An 18021-nucleotide genomic window follows, 5' to 3' on the forward strand; every position below is an offset into this window, starting at 1 on the left:
TTTCATTTTTTGTATGGTCACAGACTGCAACAGTGAATAACTGGCAGTCAGATGTCTTTCCCATAGAAATGAAATTTTCGGCCTCAGAATGCAGCTCTCATCTTCCAATTCCCTTTTTTTCCCCTTCCATTCTTTCTGACTGAAGAGCAAACATAGCAAATGTAATTTAGTAGCATCTCTAAACACATTGTATGGAGTACGGAGTTTCTTAAAAAACACACGTTCTTCAAGAAAGTATATCCCAGCAGTGATATTTAATTGACAGGCTAACAAAGCAAACCATGCATGTTCACACATCTGTCTGTCACTACATAATTATGCATTATTCATGGAAAATATAGAAAATGTGGCTTTCTTCTAGAAAATAATGACTTTACATATTTCAGCTACAGGATTAATACAGATACATTCTTGTCATTCCACTTTTATCTGTGACATATACATTTACTCAATCCTATTATCTTTATTATGGAGCATCAAAAAAGAGTAAAATGCCAGTCAGAGACTTCAGAAACAGGGAGTCATGCTTTCCAAGGACTCGTGATGTTCAAAGCAGAGACTGAGGCATGGCAGACACTGAAACTACTGTACCGACACTGTACAATTAAATTTAGGGCCTGCTATAAGAGAGAAGGGCTTTTTACTCTTGAAGCCATTTGCTTTAGTTGGAATGGTGCCTTTTAGAGAAGACTCCTTCCACACAAAACCAACAGGAATTGAAACAGACAAGGGACCTGAGGCTAAACTGGCCATATAGTATAGAAACTGCATCAGGTGCACACCCACAAAGTGCCTCAAGATGAAGCACACTAGGATTTGGAACTGGGTTACAGAGCGGCAACCTCAGCTGCAAAGGAACTGTCTCTTCAGTTACAGGTTTGCACACACAGCCCTGACCCATGAGGAGCCATAAAACGGAAAATTGCTGCATAGCTGTTTGGAACAAGGTGCATTAAGATTCATGATAGCCAGCCTTCTCTTGCTGGGATGTGTGCAATCCAAGCTGATGTTGAGGTTTAAAAACACCAGAAAACTCAGATCAATCCAATAAAGTTAATCCAATTTTGTGTGTCATGAGTAACTACTCAGGGACAAACTCTCCTCCTCAGGCTTATGTCTGGGCCTGAGCAAGCAAGAGTTTTCAGAGCAGAATTTGTGGTCTGGGACCACTCTTAACCTGATGAGAGAAACATGGCTTAGAAATCCTACTGGAGCTCACCAAGGACTTGGTACTCAGTATCAGGAAGTAAAAGGGACCTTGGTTGCACACAAAGTTCAGTGGAAGATGAACTAGGTTTTTAAAGGTCTTAGAAGCATGTAGAATTCAAATGTGGATGCTTTATATAGCAACAACAGATAGTTCAGGTCTTTTCCGATTTTCCATAGTGCATCCAGGTTATTCCTCTTTGGTGACTCCAGGATGCTTCAAATGATGTCAGCAAGGCTACATGAAGTGCAAAATATTAAGTCGGTTTGTCTTCAATTAGAATTACATGCTAGAGACCCGTCTGATGTCAATCATAAACATAAACGTGCTTTGCTGGTCTGGGAACCTCATTTGTGTACATATACTGCAGAAGATGAGGACCTGTTATTTTAGATTGTATTGAAAATGTTATAGCGTCAAGGGATTGGTTTGATTGTACTTTTATTTTTATTTTGGCTGCCTGACACAAGAACACAGTAAAGAGCATTGGTCCAGTCAGTAGGGCTGTGATACCTCATCTAAGTGCCATACCAAAGAGTGGCTGTTAGAAAGTGATAGAGAGGAAAAGTAAAATAACTGAGGACCTGAGGAAGAGCTACGATCAGGAGAGAAAAATGAAGCCAGGTAGAGCCCTCTTTGGGCAATGCACTCAGAAGTGCCTGAACTGTCCTAATAACCCCCTGTACTGAAACCAAGGAAAAAGCTCAATAACTTCAACCTGCTCCTGTGATCCTCAGTGTGATTATTACTGCTGATCTCACTGAGGGAAAGACAGACAGGCACTCTAAAAATCCCATGTGTTCTGCCATAGAAAGGCCACATGCTCAACTCATTTTGAGTCCTCTACACATTCTGTTTTGGGTTGTTTGCTTTCTCAGAGGACCCTTTCCTCTCTTTGTCATTTCTTCTGTGGCTGGGTACTGAGGAGACGATAAGTAGAGGGGTTGTGTAAAAGGAGAGAAATACAGGAGACTGTTTGGAATTGGAAACGAAACAAGAACAGAAGTGGATAAGAAGCAGTGGGTCAAGTTATGCATGTGCTATTAGTGGCTGGATAAAGAGTCCTGCAGTCCCAAACACACAAAGGATTATAAACACCCAGAGAAATACTCTGTCTATCACCATAGCTACATATTTCCAATCATCTTCCACCTGCAAGAGAAAAGAAAAAAGGAAAAGCATAAACTACAGATAATGTAACATGCAATTGAAAGCTGACATTATGCAGTAGAATGTCCCTTGTAGTGAAGAATGTACATGCAGTCATCAATAGTGTTGCCTGTTGTGCTTATAGTTGCTGCAGTTTCCAAGTGTCTTTAAACGGTGCTGATTTTCTAGTAGTATTTATCACTTTTGGCTGAGAACATTCAACACCATCCTAGTCTGCTGAATTTTTCCAAATATTCAAGTCTGTTGGCAAGCTACAGCTGTGATGCTGACATTAACAAATAGGACCTGATCATGTGGTGGGTATAAAGTGGAGTGGCTTAACAGAAGGTAGAATAATGAATTTGCACTGATTTCAACAAAATATTCTGATGGAAAGAATACCTCTCAACATTCCCCTTTTGTATTTTTCAATACAAATACAACAGTATTTATTTTTGAAATAGATTTTGCCATCATAGAGCATCTAAAAAAACTTTAAAATTAAAAGCAAACATTTAACAACAGATCAAAGATAAGTTTCATTAGATTCTAAACACTTTTTAAAAACAACTTGAGGTGTCAGAGCATTCTTATTCTTTGTGAGGCCTGGGTGTGGGGAGAGGTCAGGTAATCTTTCTTGGAGCTACTTTTAGTTGCTTGTGTTTACACCTGAGGACATGGCCTGAGAATTCTCTAAACATGCATCATTTTTGGTGACAGTAATCCCAGTTAGGATGAAAAATTTATAAACTCACACAAGAAAATCCATTTATTCAAACGCCAAGTCTCATTTTTACCCACACACCCCTCCTTTTCAAAAATCTGTCTTTATTTCTCTGTTGCCTGTTTTTATTCAGGTGTCTTCCCCCAAAACTCAACTCTGATTTCAACATATGTTTGTCATGACTGAAAATACTGTATTGCTGAAGCTAAAATCCATCAAATCACTATAAAAGAAAATCAGAATACACCAGACTGAAACTGAGTAAAGACAACAGCATTCTGAAAGAAATATCTTTACCAGATTTTTCACTGATAACAGTTCCCCAGATCAACTCCTGTGCCGCCAGATAAGCCTCTCTCCTTAAAAAGCAGTTCCCAAATTCGCTCGTTTCATTACTACCATAGAAAAATATCCTGCTTGGTAAATAGCATGCTTAGTATTGAGATGTCACTGCTTACCAGGGCTGTGCAGTTGGTGAGCAGTAGAAGAGGGCTGTTTCTGAGTATCTACAGTAGGTTTGTTACAGACCTTGAAAGGTCACATCTAGCCTATGCCCTTCCTCATGGCAGGATCAACTCTGCCTGAACCACTGCCAAGCAAAGGTCATTCCTCATGGCTGCAATAGGTTGATGCTCCTTTTCCTTTGAAGAGTGAGCCTCATGTCTAATCTAAAACTGTCCTGCTGCTTAAATTATCCACTGAGGACAGAGGAGGAGTAGATGAGATCACTTTTCTTGTTCCATCCCCAGTGCATGATTTATCTGTGATTTATTCATCCACAGGTCTTAAGATTTTCTTCTCTAGACCCAACAACTCCAATTCCTCTGGTCTGCCTTCCTGAGTGGTTAACTCCCTTACCTCTTTGTTTTCATTTTGAGACCTCACGTTCTCTGCGATGAACTGAACACTGCTAATGACATCCTTCACTTCTGGGGAGTACTCCATGTGCTCTGCCATCCACTTCAGGGACTGATGGCTCGGTTGTCTTTTGGTGGTAGTGAGTTCAGTTGTCTTATCACAGTGATGGCATTGCTGCTCCTTATGTAACTTGCTATCTTTTTGTTTGTTATGCTTTGACTTGCCTAACATATTGGCTGATCCTTTCTTGCTTTTTCTGGAGATGTTTTTTTTCTGCTGTTCTAATGGTCTCTGCATCAACAGGACTTTTGGGAGCAGGCTAAGAAAGATGGTTTTTACCCATTTGGGCATTTTGTGTGTGGCTGGAGTCCTGTAATGTATATTCAGGACAAACACCGTGATGACAATTGACAGAGTCACAAATACCATAGTGAAGAGTAAATATTCACCTACAAGGGGAATTACTAAAGAGGTGGATGGGATTGTTTCTGTGATGACCAGTAAAAATACAGTCAAAGAAAGCAGCACAGAGATGCAAAGAGTCACCTTCTCACCACAGTCAGATGGCAGGTAAAAAACTAACACAGTCAGGAACGAGATGAAGAGACAGGGAATGATCAGATTTATGGTGTAAAACATGGGTAATCTTCGAATATAAAAGGAATATGTTATGTCTGTGTAGATCTCTTCACAGCAGTTATATTTGATGTCATGTTTGTAACCAGAAGCATCAACTATTTCCCATTCACTATTTTCCCAAAAGTCATTCATATCTACTTTGGATCCAATGATCAGAAGATCAATTTTGGCTTTGTCATAGGTCCATGAGCCAAATTTCAGTGAACAGTTCTGATGATCGAACGGGAAAAAGGTAATATCCATAGGACAGGAGCTTTTAAAAATAGCTGGTGGAGTCCAGGTGATCATTCCATCATAGCGAAGGAGGGCTTTGGTTTTGCCTTCAACTTGAAAATCTCCCACAGCACTAGAAAGACAAGTTAGACAAAGATAAGAAAATCACCATGAAAGTAAAATGTCTTTCATGGACACTGCACAAGGATATTTTTGAGAGAGAGGGTAAAATGGAAACTCATTCATCATACTTGTTATACAAGACGATATCTGGTTTCCAAATTTTATCTGCTGGTACCCGAACAAATTCAATGCTATCATATTCTCTGGGATCCCATCGCAATTTGTAGTCATTCCAAATCTGAAAGAAGAAAGGAAAATTATTTTAAAACCTTGCATTATCAGCAAATTTCTGCTTCTCAGATCTTCCTGTAAAATGACAGACTATGATAAAGACTGACAGCGCAGCACACATAGAAGGAGACAATGGTCTGAAAGACAACAAGGCCATGACCTGGAGAAACACTGGACATATATGAATATTGCTTACATTGATTTACCACTCCCTCCTCTGTGAGGGGATGCAATGCCAATTGTTATCCATTGCTGATCTGCTGAGATCTCTCCTCTGTCTTGCTACATCAGTATAGACACCTGTGCAAGGTCACATCCTCACTGCAGAGAGTAAATACAGGCCTTGCTGCTGCTGTCATGAGAGTGCACCTTGCAGGTTAAAGGAGGCCAGTGTCAAAGGAGACCAGCATCCTAATGAGAACAGAGGTACATATGTACACTAACAGGCAGTTGCTACCAGGGGACATTACTGGTTCCACAGGGGTAGCAAATTATCAAGTCAGAGGCACCAAGGGATTCCCAGTAGCTCTCTTGTGTTGCTATCTGGTGCCCTATCATGGCGCCATGCTCCTTGCTCCCACAGCCTACCCTGAAGACCCTTATCGTAAGTACAGTATATTTTACAGAAAGCTTTGTGTGCACCACTATCAGTGCCTGAATGAAATAGTGTTTTTGGTGGAAGCTGGCTTGTTTTTCTCAGCAGTTTAGGTCCTTTAAAGACTTTGTCAATGTATAAGTGTATGGAGGCATGCTTCTTTTGCTAATAAGTGTTGTGGTTGTAACCTTCAATATTGACATGACCTAAGACTGCAGACCTGCATACTTAATCACTCTTCTGTGGGTATGTCCAGTCAGAGGTACCAGATAAACAAATGATCATTGGATCGTTGGAGGAGAACATACCACACAGAAAAAATATGAGAGATGTAACTTCCTGGAAATAAGAATTAATAAATTACTTTTTCAAATGTGGTCATGGCTAATGAAGCTTCTCCTTATTCATATCTTTAAAATCCTTGATACAAACTCATCACTGATTCTATAGATATAGCTTACAAGGTAATATACATTTCATCCTATCAGTGCAAATGTTTGAGAAAAGCAATGCAGTGACTTACATGTCTTAACCACAAATTTGTTTCCATGATCTGATTGACCTCATCCTAGAAAGAAACACAGGCATGCACATATTTATTCAATAAATTAATTACGGTATCCTGAGATGGTGACAAAATTATTTTTATAAAAATGGAAACTAGAATTCCGTATTAACTGATACCAGGTCTTTTCTGGCTATTTTCGGGGAGCTTATATATCATGCGCAGACATGTACAGCTCTACTGAAAAACTTCTAAAGCTCAACTGAAAAAACATGCCCCACAAATATCAGATATACAAAGAGCTGTATTGTTTTTCCAGAGACCTGTGTACCTGAAGAACACAAAACATACAGTTGCTCTGGCCAGTAATAGAGGAATAGGGTCCTCCCGGTGGCTATGTGTTTTGTTGGATTCAGTGTTTTGAAAGCTCTGTTTACACAGTACAGTACTGGTCAAGACTCAGGAAAAATAGCATCTGTAGCACCATGTTCTCACATTTCTATACAAACCTCTAGAGCAGATGATTTCAACCAGTACTTAATTAGGACATTGTTTTACTGAGACCTTCTTTTTACAGTCAATTATTGCAATTGCCAATCAGTGATGAATCAGGAAGGTGCTGCAAGAGACACCATAATAAAAGAGGGGATCCTGTTCTAATAAATAAGCCTTCAGCCCAGAAGTATTCAGAAAGACTCATACTACATATATTTATGAATGTGGGCTGACATTCACAATTAAAATATCTGCAAGAATATTTCTTTGGGTAGTTCTTAGTTCTTAAGCATGTGTGCTCAAAAAGTTAAGATATTTACAAGCTAAAGGTAGAAAATGTTGTAGATGAATTTCCGACATTCTGTTCTGAAGATTAAGAAAAGAAGATAATTTTGTAAGCCCTGTAAGGTTCCTGTCCATGGGTTAAGCTATCTAAGTTCTTGTAAAAATCATGACCCTTTATTGAGAAACATCCAACAGATTTACTTATGATAGTCCTTTTTGTCTCCAAAGACAGCACTGGGAGCTAGGAGCTGCAATGTGAAACACAACTGTTGAAATCTGCCAAGCCACCTATTACATGGAAACAAAATACTTTGATAAAGGAACTCCAAAAGTTGACAATAGCCTTCACCATAAGGACTTACAATGCCTTTATTTATACTCTCAAACAACTTAGTTCCTTGGCTACTGCTGAGCATTGCTCCTTACTGTTTGCCTGTCTCTTCATTATGGACTCAACTATGTGCATCAGAATCAAAACTCTGCATCTGTTCTGTGGATAATTTGCTTCACAGAGCAGACTTCAGTGAGGGTTATGGTCACGTTTTGGTTTTTCCACAGTCCCCTGCCCTGCCTAGCAGGTCTGTCATCTCAGACACACACACCCTTATATACAGTGCACCCCAGAACACACACACAACATTCATCCCCAGCTCCATGCTTTAAACCACCACTTTGCAGGCTGTATATCTCTTATGTTATTTTGAAACAGACTGAAAAAGCAAGCAAAACCAGAAGATTTTGTCTCTCAGGGCCACTGCAAAATGACACTGGCCCCACAGGAGAACTAGGCCCAATGCTACACATGATGAACACACCAGGCATCTCTGGAGCAGGCTAGGCCTGTGGACAGTAAACATCCAACACTGTCACTTTGTATGCCAGAGGCTGCTGCCTGAAACAGAGGGATTTGACACTACAGAATAAGCAAAGGAAAGTGTGTAGCTCAATCTGCTCATTTGGGTAACCGGAGTGACTCAGCTGACAGAAAGAACAGCAAAGGTCTCAGCATGTACATATACGCACACATGACAATGTCAGCTATGAGAGTTGTAGGTGCAACTGTTACCTCTGCCGCTTTAGCAATTTGCATATGTTTGCAACCATCCCCAAACCTCAGCATTATTCTGTAATGAGTCTTACCACATTTGTAAGCTGGGTAATGGCCACTTCGAAATACACTGTGACAGGATCAGACACATTTTCCACTGGCCTGATGAACTGGTTGTACTGGGAGAAGAGTTTGTGAAATAACCGTTCCTCCGATACGCAGGTTGTGGTATCTGTATTGGTAAAGATAAAGAACAGCTACATCAGCGGTAAGGAAGTCGAAAGGAAGGTGCTGGATAACATAGTAGTCCATGCTGTATTTCTGGATCCTGGTACTTGTGACACAGGACACAGGAGCACTGAGAGAAAAGGGCTGCCAGAACAATGTCAGCTGAAAGCATTCTCCTGCAGGACACTGCCCACTGCTTCCCATCTCCTCAAAGTGTAAGGTAATGGCCTGAATGGAAATGTCTCCTAAGCTGCATCCAGCCTGCCCTGATACCAGACCAAAGTAGAATAAGGTGGTGTGAAGTAGAAAAATTAGAAATATGGTGGATTCAATCTTTGGGAGTTTTTATGGTAAAACTGAGAGTTTATCAAAAGCATAGCTACTTACTCAGAACTTAAAAGCTTGAGGCTGCAACTACTGGATCAAAATTGATGTCAGGGACTCTGATTAGGCAATCGTAATGATGCCTCCTAGTCTTAAAAGCTATGACTACATTTTATCATCGTGTGTGCTGTTTCAGCTCTTTAGATAGTACAACATTTTCTCTGAAGGAAGTTCATTTATTAAGTTATATGAGGAAAAAAGTGGAAATATTATCATTTCTTATAGAATAGCATGCATCTTTGTAATACAGAGCAGTTCTTTGGGATCAAGCAGATCATAGCTGTAACCCTCAGCCTACGCAGGACAGATGGGATTGCTTAGCAAGCGTAAGGTATATGACAGGCACAGAGCCACCTCACTGCAGAGTCAAGAAGAGCGCTCAATCTGCTGTGTATAGCCAAAACATGAAATAGTTATTTTCACAGTGCTAAAAGCTACAGATACCGATTTCAAGAGGAAAGATTAAATCATGTGGACTCTGGTGACATGAGCTCAGAACAATACTTTTCTTGAATAACTTCGCTATTCCAATATACTACTATATTTCAATATAGTACTATAATTCAGCACTGAAATTCAAAATACTTCATAAGGCAAAGATTTAGAAACCGCACCTCATATTGAGCACAGCTGTGTTATCAAAGCTATATGATGATACCAAAGATACTACTGATACAGCTGAGGAAAAATTAGTTTTTCAGATACATGGTTTTAAGCTTTTGTGTTAGTCCCAGACTGCAATAGAACACAACAGGAAAGCCATCATGATAAGCCTTTATGACTGCAAATATTAAACAAAAAAAGTCCTGTAGCAGGCAACATGGTCTCTGGCACAGCATAGGACATAAATTCACAATTTATATTTCCTTCAGTGAACACAAGGGCCTGTGGTTGCACAGATGTCCTACAGGGAGATGCTTAGTCTCATGATACTGCACTATATTCATGCCCTTGTTTTTGAAAGAAATTACATTTCTGCCTCTAAGGTGATAAGAAGCATGTTCACATTCAGGAGATTATCACAACTAAAAGCTGAAATGTTGGTTACCGGTGACTTGCAGGTATGGAAAGAAAATTCTAGTAAAACTTCTATGACTTAATGTTCTGTTTCATCCTTTTAGCATCATCCAGAGAAGATACATGAATGTCTATAAAGTTTGGATGTTTGTATACCATGTATTGTGCCATTCAAAAAGGAAACTGCAATTTCCTTTCCAGATTTCTTCATCATCATCCATCTCACTGTGACTAGAATTACCCCACTGTGGGATCATGAGTTTCTTACTAGTCTTATGACTAAAGCTGGTGAGTCTAAAATCATGTTTCATTTGAAATTTTCCTGCTGACTTTGTAACATGTTTTGAAATAAATTAACAGAAATGGACAAGGATTTAGGCCTTTCATTTTTATTCTTCTGTTACAGATTCTCATCTCATTGGTGTTGCTTTAAGACAACGTCTTATACCTTGGTAACATGAGAACTGTAATTCATATATGTCTTGGTCATCAGTGGAAGTGAGACCTTAAAAAAAATGGAATGTCTTAAAAGCAGAAATCCTGCTGAACCTCAGTGAGACTTGTGTGAGGAAATCACTCCATTATGTTTAGCTATAGATCACAAACAACAACGAATAAAAATATATCAAGTTCTCACTTTTGAATGTGTCAGTACCTAAAATGCATGTATTTAGCCTGCATTATTTAAGCAATTGCAAAATTTGAGCACTAAACAAAATTACTCAAACTCCTATTTCATTTTCATCCTTTGCTAATAACAGTTCCTCAACTAGCTATCAAATCAAAATTAAGAGTTTTATGTGTAAAAACTTGTACTGCTTTAGCTCTCAAAATACTGTTGAAATGTCACAGATTTCAGGTTAGAAATAGCTGGTAGAAGCTTTACATTCAATTCATTCCACGAAAGCAGAAGCAGAGACAGTGACTAGAAAATATTTTAGAGACTAGTATCAAAGAGAGCCTACCTTTAATCAAAGATGTGAACACGAATAACCACACACAGAAGGCAGGGTTACACCAACATAGCCACCTCTTAGGATGCATTGCTAGCAGCAGAATAGAGCTTCCTTTTGAGAAGACAGGTTTGGGGAAAGAAACAGAAGGCAAGAAGACATACAAGCCCGCTGGATGGTAAGCAGGCAGTACGACGGACTCCAGTTTTGCTTTTGCAGCAAACTCTGCAGTCTGCTGAGCAGAGCAAAGCCTTGCAGAGTTGCTTCCACTATCACCAGGAAGGGAGAGCTTATGCTGTGCAGAGTGAAGGGAGACAGGCAGCATCCTATCAGATGACTTTTCGCATTTCCAGTCATCTGCACCCCTGCTGCTGAGGGAACATATAAGAGGGCAGGAGAGAGGGAAGGCAAGACACAGGGCACCCAGTGTGGAGCCAGGGAGGGGAGGAGGAATTCACTCAGCCCTCCACCCACTGGTTAAAGAACACATATCCAAAAGCAGCTGCTTTAGCTATTCCCTGGTGCTAACCTGAGTCTGTCCATCAGAATATACAGAGATGAAACAACTTCAGTTTCTGGGCTGAAGACTAATTCTGCAGCAGGAGAAATGGATGCTATATGGTTCTAACACCTCTACCAGAAACCATTAGAACCTTGAAATAAGTATAGCATCATGTGATAGAATTGCTTGACAGTATTCTGAGTGAAAAAAATCTAAGTCAAGTAGATTTATTATTGCTGTCTGGCAGGACCAACTAAGAATCTTCTTTCATGACAAACAAGTCAGCTCACAGCATCAATTTTTTTATATTTCGTGTGTGTGTGTGTGCAGTGATTCCTGTGCCAGTATCCTGCTAGGGTGGAAATGGAGCAGCAGAATAAAGGAGAAACATTAGCTGCTATTACAGAAGTACCTAACAGGTCAGGTTCACTGTGATGAAGTGTTACTCTTAATGACAGAAGTTAAAAAACTGGAGGTCCTGATACCCTAGAGTTGAATGCATGTTCACTCCTCAAGCATTCAGTATGCATGTCCTTGCAACTGGAATGCCGGAAAAGAATCTGTAGGCAAATGGTCTGAGAAACTGAGGGCCCTGTCTAACTGCAGGGGGTGGAGGGCACCACAGGTTACTTGGTGCCATCCAGCCCTCCAGAAATCAGCTCAGACAGGGAAATCTCCTTCATGTATGCTCAATCCATCCTGAACAAGTCTGTGTGACTGTTACATTGTTGTGTAAGTGTGGAGAGAAGAGACAAGCCATAAACAGAAAAAGGATGCCCTCCATACTGCAGAACACAGAGGCAATGCTGGAGCTCAGGATGAGAAAGCACTTTATCTTGTACACAAGTTGTTAAAATGTGGGTAGAAGGGAAGATGTCTGTCTGGAAGAGACTTAGGCATGAGTTTCCTGCACAGAGAAGATACTTGAAGCGGACAAAGTTGCCCATGGCAAGTTCTAAGGGATGAAAAAGCAGATTTGGAGGACTACTAACAGAAGTCCTATTCCAGACCTCACTGAAGTTAGGGAGCCTTGAGCAGAGAGTCACCTTGGGGGAGTCACCTTGCACTCTCAAAAGCAGCAGAAAACGAAACATGTTTGTAAGTAGAGACGATGACAGTTGTGATCCACCTCTAAGCTGAAGTTAGATATAAATTCTCCTTACAAATGATTTTAAGATGAAAATGTGGATTTCAGCATAATGATGTTTCTTGTAAATTTCCATTTTGCCATTTTCCAAAGAAAAGAGGTAAAAAACCACAAAAACATTTTGCTTTGTGTCCAGTTTTTGCAAGTTGCAATGTTTGTTAGAACGATGTTAACAGTCCAGGTCTGTAACCTTGCAGTTCCCTCACCTTATCCAAGGAAGCTCATAACTCCTCCTTGAACTCATGAAGCCCACGGTGCACTGTGGCTAGTAGAACTATGCAGCCATATACCATCACAGGATGCTCGTGGCTGGCTGTAGTTACGGTATATGAACTGCTGTCAAAGTTCAGTGCTTGTAGAAAGATGGCATATGGTAACAAAGTCAGATAAATTTGAAAGTAACCTGACCCTAAAATAAAATGTTTTGACACTTCCAAACTTTTGGTCTTCCAAAAAACTGACAGGCAAGGGAATCAAGTACGAAAAGTTAACAAACCTGCAAACACGCATGTGGGTTAAACTGGAAGGTCTTCAGAAGTGAGCGTAATGAGTGCATTTTCCTGTCTGGAAAGGAGAGCAATGGCAGGCCAGCTGGCAAGGTGATTCTTAGTGCTGCACTTGAAGAGCTGCTTTATTACGGGGAGGGAGGGACTGGGGAAGCAGGGTGAGTTAGGAGGCAATACAAATTATTCAGTAAGCAGATGGCAGGAGTGATTGTGCCACACCTGCCCTGCTGGTAGGACCCTGCTGGAGTGGATGCTGCTCTTGGGAAAGGCTGAAGAGGAAGGCACAGTTCAAATTGGGCCATGACAACTGGCTGCTGAGGCATCCAGATGGAGAGGCCAGAGAGACCAGTTTAAGTACTGCTTCAGTGACAAAGAAGCCAGCTAGAAGCAGAGCAAAAAGCCTGTGAATCGTTGCTGCTAGGGAAGGTACCTAATTGAATCTAACCTGAACTGGCCAAGGAAGGTGTCAAAATGCCAGGCTCAAACAGCAAGCACATAGTGACACTCTTTCACTCTTCCTTGGCCCTCCATGTGTGGGAGAAGAGGCTGATATAGTCCCTTCCCGTGTGCTTTTACTCTCCAAAAACATCCTGACTCAAAGCAAAATCTCTGGCCTCCCTTTTTTAAGTGAGGTGGCTCAGCCAAAGAAGATGAACAGCTTGCAGGGATACACAAAATCTGCCCACTATAAAGGTTTATAGCACATGAATGCACTTCACCACTGGAGCCTGACATTGCAATAGTTGCATGGTGTTGACTGTGTAAAATGCATCAGGGCCAATTTAGAGGATTGCCTGTGTGCCCTGTAACTCTGGCTGGAGGCACATGCTCCAGTGCTATTTGCAATGCTAATGACAGATCTTGACTTTTGGAGTCAGGCCTAGGTTTGAATGGCTGACTTTTCCCTCTAGAGCTAAGTAGTTCATTGCTGGAGTGCCATATCTGAATTGCTTGTAGGCACTGACAATGCCATGGGTTCATCTGCAGTGGGGCTGTGACAAACACCTTTTCAATGGTGAGACACTCGTACCCTGACCACCTGTTAAAAAGCCACTGAACTCAGCGTGGGACTTCACTTCCCAGTGCTCTTGACTGCTAACTACTACTAGGAAAGTGAATTTGCACCTAGGGACACTTGTTCACCTTTCCATTACTGGCCTAGAAGCGTTGTGTGGGAAAAGAGCCGCTTCCCACTGTTTGCTTGCTCAGGGCTACCTGTACATTTCCCTGTTACGGCTGTGCTGAAATAGCTGTGAAGATGACTCAGATCTCAGCAGCGTTGTATTTTATTTCTATCCCACTATCAAACCCCTTTTGCAAGCAGCCAGCCATTAAGGAAACAATCGAGTCAGCTACAGCTCGCTCCTATCTGGGTATTCACACGTAGTACATCCCTGGGTACAGGACACCTACTGCAAATAAAAATGATGCCAGAGGAAGGAAACCGTAATGGGACAGTGAAACTGTCAGTCAAATCCCACTGTCTTACTGACAGTTTGTAGTGAACCTTGGACGGCTTATGCATTAGCTAAGTTAAGGTAAAGAGGGAACTTGGGAAGCTTACAGATGGAGGGGAAATTTCTGAGAGTGCGAGTTGCTTTAATTGAGCAGGCAAGTGAGGAACAAGCTCTAAAAGCTGGGATGTGAAGCTGCATTGCAGGTTCTGAGTGATGAAGGAATAGCTTAGCTTGCACAGGTTGTTGGGAATAGTGTTTTTTCCCTCCCTGTGCTGCCTGGATAACTAAGTTGCTTGTGTACGCTGACATTTTACCTTAAAATGCACTGTTCTGATTCATGGCAGTTGGAAACTGTCACATTCCAGATCTTTCAAGCTAAGCTGCCACCCCTTGCCAGGCATAACTCTAGCTGACAGTAGAAATAAAGCAGTTTTTTTAACAATTCAAGGCATCGTAGACTGTCACAGAGGCACACCAAAAGTCAGTTTAGGCAGGCAACAAGCTCCAAACAGACTTTATTCTAGCCAGAACAGTTTAGCCAAGAAACAAAAAAGAAACAGGGTTTATCCAAATTATTTAGCACTCTGACAACATTATAAAACACAGGTTCAGATACCAGTTGAGGAAATTATTTTTATACAACCACATAAGAATAATTATGATGAGCAGTGTGCATTCATTCACTTACAAAAAACAGAACGAGAGGACTTTCACTCAAGGGTACCCAGGAGAAATTAGTTGTTTGCCTGGGGCGGGCAAGGACTCACTCAAGGATATATCCAGCAGGAAAATCACTGAAGAGGAGGTGAGGGCACTCAGTCCCAGGGAGTCTCCCTAGATGGGGTCCCAGTCTAAGGGTAAGGCTCTGTTCACAGACCCGCTGCTTTGAGGAGACCACTCAAAGGGAGTCTTCAGCGGGGACCCCGTTTTATAGTCTGGTCAGATCTGGCTGTGGTCATTACGAGCATTACTGTGCATTACTGTGCACCTCCTTGGTTGAGGACCCTGTTTATTGCCCTGTGGTCCCACCCCTCCTGCTCCCCCAGCCCCAGGGAGTGCTGAATATGAGAAGTCACAGTGCCCCGGGATGGGGGAGGATATGACTGTGGGCACATTGGCACCAACCTAGGTGTGTATGTGAGGACAGGCACAGTGGGGTGCAAAAGGTACTAAAAAGCCATCAACTGCCCTACTGAAGGCTCTGGATCTCATCGAGGGGGTGGGGATGGATGTGCAACTGTCACACAGACCTTAGGTAGGAAGGCAGAGGTCATCTCTGGGACTACTGTCCAAGAGAACTGCTCTATCTCAGTGAGCACTGGGCTCTCCTCTCTTCTCCCCTCCTTCCCTCCCATCTTCCCACCTCTTTTCCTCTTAATGTACAAAGCACCAGAGGATCAATAAATAGGTGATAAGAACACAGAGGAGAGAGAAGAGTGGTAAATTTCACACCCCTTCTCTTATTTCTTTTTGTTCCTGTTATTCGTTTTTATTATGTTTCCTCTTTTTATGCCTGCTACAACCTCTGTCTTTCTAGCCCTCCCTCGTTTTCCTCTTTATCCCAATATGTGAGATCCATTTGTCTGTCTCTCTGTGCTCCTTCTCTGCTTCAGTTAATATTTAGTCCTCTGAAGCTTGCTTCGCCTGCCATAGCTTAGTGTTCCAACACTGAAATGCACAGCACAAAGGACAAACATGTATCAACTTCCACAGGTGCCAGAGCACCATCTCCTATGTTCACAATGAGACACGCACAAACACTCTCACTCTCAGACAAGTCTGAAAATATTATGTTGTCCTTTCTCCTCTATGTGCATACATGTGCAGAACCATGCACTTCCAACTGTATGAAATCTGGCATATCTTCTCCATAAACATTTGATGTGGAAATCCAACAGGCAACACCAGCCACCAAAACCTAAGTCGTTTAGATACCCAGTATTATATCCTACAGCTTCACAGAAACAATACTAACAACAGTATTTCTCCATTCCATTTTTTATCATTCTTCTATGGAGTGAGTGCCATAGCGAAGTGACAAAATCACAGCTCTTCCCAGGGAACTGAATAATTAAACATTATATTGCTGTTTGCTCTGACTTTTTGCATGCTGTACCTGCCTTGTCTGTGCCAATTACAGTCTCACCAGAGCAGGTTTCTATTAACCCATGTTAGTTCTAAGTGCAGTTGGGATCCTGTATTTTCTTTTACTCCTGGATATCATTAAAATAAAGCAAGTTATTAGGAATACAGTTTTCACTGCCTCATTGGCAGACATTCCACTACCACGAAAGCACTTTCAGGTCATTACCTTTTATTTAAGTGTTAGTATCGTCCTGTTTGTCAAGTCTTACACCATGAGCAGTGCGTTCACACAGCTTGTTCATTTGCACTCTCCGCAGCAAAGCACAGATCTCCCCCATGTGTAAGTCATAGGCTTTGGTCTCTCTCCTGCTCTGGGATCTCATGTGCTAAGAGTGTTGACGATTCACTGAGTTGTGTAAATGTTTAACCGCCATAGTTTGCCACATGCTGGTCTTGCAAGTTTTGGAGGGAAAGACGTTGCACATCCTGGTTTGCAAGTTTTGGTGGGAAAGATGTTGTGTGCTTATGGGGAGGGGGATGTGCTTTGCTGTGCGGGGAACAACATAGCAACCCATCTAGCCAATCAGGAAGAAGATCGGGGGTGTGTACTCACAGACTGTACACAAACACTTTTTTTTTGTAACCAATTTGCGTGCCTTTGGGTGGAGCAGTGAGTCCCCGGCCACCCAGTGCTGTTTTGCTCATTTATCTTTAATAAAAGTTATTCTAAATTTCTTTGAGTCATATTTGACAATAACACTTTTGCAGAGTTTTTTATTAATGCCAAATTTATGTAAACTTTAGAGGGGTCAGTGAGTAGACACAAAAACTGTGAAAACCTAAATATAATTAGAATAGGAGGCTTCGCTAAAATAAAGAGCATTTATTTATTCCTGCTTTAACCTTTAGCAACATACACAGAAAATAAAACTCTCAGACAAGAAATAAGTACAATATAGTCCCTCTCCCAATTTTTATCTCAAAATCTGGAGTAGAAAGAAAACCAAATACTTTAACAAGTGAAGAGAGGGATGCAGGATAAATCTTCTCAACATAGGTGTACCTCTTGGAACCTTCTTGCCTACCTCATGTCCAAGTACAGCAGAGATAACAAATGCTTGGCTACACGGTGATAAACATGGTAACCATTCATGTCTCATTAAATGCTGGATACTATCAGAAAGAAACCTCAGAAATGCACCACATCTAGGCCAGGTTGCTTGACATTCCTCTGACACTAATTTTCTTTTGGAGGATAGAAACTGAAGAGGGGCTAAGTGAGGGAAAAGTTTTTGTCAGGTTTGACGTCTAAGTAAACTCTTGTACCTTACTGGTGTTGGAGGAAAACCTTAACAATGCAGTGGGTACTGTTAAAATCTAACTCCCAGCTGGCACCTCAGCCAATACAAAAAAAAAACAAAACCCAAAACTCAGACATTTGAGAGAATATCTAAATGCATGAGGTGAAAAATCCATGTCAGCAGGAATTCTGACATTCAGTTCTCAGATTTCCTCTATAATGAAACTAAACCAACAACCCTGTAAAAACACCTATGGTACCCCTGCCTGAAATCTGAAACACTTTCCAAAGTGATGAGATTGTTGAAGGACACAGCTTCTCCACTGATCATAAAGAGGTCATAAACGGCTTGAAAGTTGTCAAGACTTTA

At 41.3% G+C, this 18021-nt stretch overlaps 1 protein-coding gene across 3 annotated transcripts in view; it reads right to left on the reverse strand.

Annotated features, from left to right (window-relative positions):
* Positions 1–235: 235 nt before the first annotated feature.
* The window catches only part of CHRNA6 (cholinergic receptor nicotinic alpha 6 subunit), a 30983-nt gene continuing 13197 nt past the window's right edge, over positions 236–18021 (reverse strand). Inside the window, exons 1-6 of one of the 3 annotated variants that reach the window (XM_071802401.1) lie at positions 10667–10940; positions 8165–8304; positions 6263–6307; positions 5042–5151; positions 3939–4923; positions 236–2359 (exon numbers count right to left, since the gene is read on the reverse strand). In XM_071802401.1, coding sequence (XP_071658502.1) covers positions 2237–2359; positions 3939–4923; positions 5042–5151; positions 6263–6307; positions 8165–8304; positions 10667–10745 — 1482 coding nt within the window. In that variant the 5' untranslated portion in view covers positions 10746–10940 and the 3' untranslated portion in view covers positions 236–2236. Of the gene's footprint in view, positions 2360–3938; positions 4924–5041; positions 5152–6262; positions 6308–8164; positions 8305–10666; positions 10942–18021 lie in introns of those variants that run through there. The other 2 variants (XM_065861525.2, XM_071802402.1) reach the window with 2 other exon arrangements.

This window comes from Patagioenas fasciata, chromosome Z (assembly GCF_037038585.1).
Source record: "Patagioenas fasciata isolate bPatFas1 chromosome Z, bPatFas1.hap1, whole genome shotgun sequence".
In the NCBI taxonomy this organism is placed as follows: domain Eukaryota; kingdom Metazoa; phylum Chordata; class Aves; order Columbiformes; family Columbidae; genus Patagioenas; species Patagioenas fasciata.